The 4,697-nt window shown below is 49.5% G+C and overlaps 1 protein-coding gene across 1 annotated transcript; it reads left to right on the top strand.

Moving 5' to 3' along the window:
• Positions 1-3,454: 3,454 nt before the first annotated feature.
• On the top strand, positions 3,455-4,250 carry EMG1 (Ribosomal RNA small subunit methyltransferase NEP1; the record flags this gene model as incomplete). Its single annotated transcript, XM_031152974.1, has 2 exons — positions 3,455-3,724; positions 3,774-4,250. The coding sequence occupies 2 exons, from the start codon at positions 3,455-3,457 to the stop codon at positions 4,248-4,250; spliced, it is 747 nt and encodes a 248-aa protein (XP_031002440.1).
• Positions 4,251-4,697: the final 447 nt, after the last annotated feature.

Here is a 4,697-nt window from a genome sequence, read left to right on the forward strand (position 1 = left end):
CGATACGTGCAGAGCCCATCACCAGGCTGGCTCAAGCTCAAGTTCAAGCTCAAATAGTCCAGCCCACACTCAACCTCAACCACCAAGCGAAGAAACCATCAACACGCTCCAAACGGAAGTAACACGTCTAAATGCAACCATTGCTGGACTCCAAGCAGAGAATGAAGACCTACGGACTCAAAAGAAATCCACAGACCAAAGTCCAGCCCAGGCTCAACCATCAAGCGAAGAAACAAGTACAATCAACAGGCTCCAAACGCGACTCACAGTTCTAAATGCAACCGTTGCTGGACTTCAAGCAGACAATGCAAGTACCATTAACACGCTGCAAACGCAATTGACGCGTCTAAAAGCAACCACTGCTGGACTCCAAGCAGAGAACCAAGAGTTACGGACTCAAAACAAGCCTACAGACCAAAGTCCAGCCCAGGCTCAACAATCAAGCGAAGAAACAAGTACTATTAACACGCTGCAATTACAGTTAACGCTCCTCAACGCAACCGTTGCTGGACTCCAAGCAGAGAATGCAGAGCTACGCCGTCAAAACAATTCCACAGACCAACGTCGCATGGGCAGTTTACAGAAGTCCGAAGCTAAAGATGACTGTGAGCACCAAAAGGCATTCCTGACTAGAGATCTTGGGGCAGCAACTGCCGAAACGGAATTACTCGAGGTTAATCTTGACTACGCAATCGATGCTATATCAGCAGCCAGATCCAATGCCAAGAAAGAAAAGGAAGCTTTAATGAAAAGAATTGGAGCCACACAAGCCAAAACTCAAGAACTTGATCAGATCGCTATCAATACAGAAAACGCAGCACTGATTCAGTCTCTTACATCAGAGAATGAAGCTCTCACGGCAGCACACTCTGCTACGAAGGCCAAGATAGCGACTCTAGAGGTAAAGATCGCGGAACATGAGGAGGTAATCAGCGCTCTTTCCCGGCATAGCATGGACGACCAACACCTCATCGGCCAATTGCACGGACGAATCGAGGTATTTGATCGCGATAGGCAAGAGCACCAGACCGAGAGTGCTCGTCTAGGAGCTGAAGTGCATGGACTTAGAACGACGATTGCGCAACATAATGTCGAACTTGCGGAGCTGAGGCGGCGCCTTGATACGTGTGAGCAGAGGAGAGCCGCTGCTGTTCAGAGCGCTTTCGAAGCCGCTGCTACTGCGCAAGCTGGAGTTGAAGACCAGGAATCAAGTGCGGTTGAGCGGTTCAATATTCAAATCGAGACTTTGCAATTGCGCTTGGAGCTTACTGAGCATGAGAGAGATACTGCTTTGAGGGAGGTTCGGCGGCTTCAGGATTCTGCAGAAGGAAGTGGAGATACCAATGCGGTTGTGGAACTGAATGATCAATTAGCGGATCAACAGCTACGCCTAGAGGTCTTGGAACAGGAGAGACGCGAGACAGTGGAAGAGGTCCAGCGTCTTCAAGCTGCCAACATGGCTGCTGGCGGAGTCGGAGAGGAATCTAGTAGAATTGCTGACCTGAACGAGCAGCTTGCAACACAACAGGCACGTTTAGATGCTGTGGAACAAGAGAGACGCGAGGCAGTGGAAGAGATTCAACGCCTTCAAGCAGCCAGATCTAAATCGGGAGAAGCTGGAGATGAGGATGCCATCAGTCAACTGGACCTTGAACTTACCGAAGCACGCCAACTCCTTAGAAATTGTACATCTCTCCAACATGAACGCGAAGACGCAATCGGGCAGCTAAACACCAACCTCGCAGACCAACGAACGCGGCTTGAGACTGCAGAAGCTGCCAGACAATCCATAGAAGACGAGCTGGAATGGTTGCGAGCTGATGCAGTAGCCTTGGACGAAAGCGAGGCGCAACGAACAGAGATACTCGCCCAATTAAACGCGCAACTCGCTCTCAATAAACAGCAACAACAACGCCTTTCAGCCTGTGTCTCAGACAGAAGTAGACAAGCGGACCAGATTGCGAGTTTGCAAGAAGAAGTCAACAACGAGAAACATCTGCTGGAAGAAGCACAGAAAACAGGTCTGGAAATAGTCCAAAACAGCATCCGACTCACAAATGCAGAGACCGACGCGCTCCTCCCTACTGCACCCGACACCGGTATCCAACCCCAACCTCGCAGCTTGGAGTCGGAGCCGGAAAATGCGAGTGAACAAGTAGGAGGTGCGAATGATACGAGTGCGCAGGACGTGGTGCCATTGAGGAATGGGAGGAGCTATACTCGAGTGGTGCGAAATCAGAAGCAAAAGCAAAAGCAACGGAATACGACGATGAAACGGAATCAGGTGCCGTTGTATACTGGGCCGCCTTCGCCTTTGGGTTCGAAGAGGGCGGGCAAGAGATCGGCACCGACGCTGAAGAAGGCAAAGAGGGTGAAGTTGAGTGGATGAGTCTGTATATAGCTAGATAACTATGCAAATGCTAAAATGATATATATTCGTGTTTTTATGTGGTAGCTAGACAATAAAGTCGGAAGTTTTGAGGTGATTATACTGAAAAGCAACTTGCTACGGTAGCTGAGAAGTACCTACCTACCTACCTACCTCTACCCTACCTAGCCCTATGTACTTACAGAGTGGTGGCTAGTCATGAGGCACAATTCAGATGACAGAGAGAGAGAGACAGGGAGAGAAAGAGAAAGAGAAAGAGTGAGAGAAAATCATGTTCCGGTCTCCGAAGCCGGCACCTAAGGTAGTGACACCTTGTGCTGCTCTGCCCCTTTGGGACATTAGGATCGCGGACTTTCTCTCGGACAACCGAAGGACGGCTTTAAATTTAACTTTAGCCCTCACTCACAAGTCTATCCCATCCATCGCATCCCATCTTTCAAGGGATTCTCACAAAAGAACACCTCTTCCACTTCTTCTCTCCAACCATCATTTGTGTCAGCAGCTTCTCATCAAATCTTCTCCTTCCCACACAATCTGCCTCACGCCCACCATCAGCTTGTTAATTACGCACGCAATTGTCTGTACGGAGGTAAAAGTAAACCAAGCAATAGGTACACACTTCCGCCACAATCCCGAGAACCAGAACCAGACAGAGAGCATTCTTCTGATATACTCACCATCGTCCGCAGCCAAACTCAGATATGTCGTCCCCGGAATCACGATCCGTGAAGCGACCAAGTAAGCAACAATTCAATCAAATCCAGTTCACTTGAGTACAATTCACAGACTTGATTGTTTTCTTCTTTTTCTTTTTTTCTTTTTCTTCGTACCTTATCCTTCGGGCCGTCGTCGCAGTTGTTAGATTAGATTGTTGTTTTTCTTTGCGAGCCGTCCGTCGGTTTTAGCTCTTTGCACCAAAACTTCTTCTCCTGCCCTTACCCCTCCCCCTCCTTCACCACAAGAGCCCCAACAAAGCGCAGTCACACATCTAATAGCTCGCACACAACACTATCTCTGCAAATTATTCAACATAGTTCTGCGCATAGGAGCTGATCAATCATCGCAATGTCAGGAACCCAGTCGCTCCCCCCGCCCGAGCTCCCTCAGCTCGTCGCTGAACAACATGTCCCCATTCCATCCAGCGACAAAAGCAGCAAACGCCTCATCGTTGTCCTCTCCAATGCCAGTCTCGAGACCTACAAGGCGTCGCACGGAGGTGGCAGACCAGGCCAGCGCGACGAGAAATATTCGCTCCTCAACAGCGACGAGCACATCGGTGTTATGCGCAAGATGAACCGCGATATCAGTGATGCAAGACCCGATATCACTCATCAGGTAGGACAGTCTTCCATCAAAGGCACAGTGTTTATTGACCTCTCTCTAGTGTCTCCTTACCCTCCTCGACTCTCCGATCAACAAGGCCGGCAAACTTCAAATCTACATACATACCGCCAAAGGCGTCCTCATCGAAGTCAGCCCAACAGTCCGTATCCCACGTACCTTTAAGCGTTTCGCCGGTCTCATGGTCCAACTTCTCCACCGACTTTCCATCCGATCCGTCAACTCCCAGGAGAAGCTGCTGAAGGTCATCGCAAACCCCATCACCGACCACCTGCCACCCAATTGCCGAAAGGTAACCTTGAGCTACGAGTCAGAGGTTGTACGTGTACGAGAGTACGTGGAGAAGCTAGATGAGAACGAGAGTATTTGCGTCTTTGTCGGAGCGATGGCAAAGGGCGCCGACACCTTTGCGGATCAGTTTGTCGACGACAAGATATCCATCAGCAACTTTAGTCTCTCAGCAAGTGTAGCATGTAGCAAATTCTGCCACGCTGCAGAAGATGCGTGGGACGTAATCTAGTCAGCCTCGTTCTCGACCCCACTCCGATCCGGTCCGACGGACACGATTCGACAAACGGCGAATTACGACTGGAATGTGGAGACAGCATGGGAGATTGGTTCGATTTCAAGGTGAAAGCGGGACTGCTAGCAGAAGCTTCGATACCAACATCGAATCCTATGCTAGTAGTATGCCCGGGCTTGGGTGTCTGTGTGCTCTGTCCTCTGTTTTTGCAACCAAAACATCAGGCGTTCAACATCAGATCCAAGACGCTTTAGTCGTCTTCGTGGACCAACTCAACTTGTGTCCACATCTCTTTTTGTCTCCATTCTACATATCACATCAGGCTACAGCTTAGTTGCTATTTGGCTGAGACGATAAGTTACCCCCTTTAGCACCGAATGATCTATCAAGGTTAAGATGGAATTTGGGAGAGATATTGGGCATCGACAAGGCTTCCATAGACTT

This window comes from Lachnellula hyalina (assembly GCF_007821495.1).
Source record: "Lachnellula hyalina strain CBS 185.66 chromosome Unknown contig00168, whole genome shotgun sequence".
NCBI classification, from domain to species: Eukaryota; Fungi; Ascomycota; class Leotiomycetes; order Helotiales; family Lachnaceae; genus Lachnellula; species Lachnellula hyalina.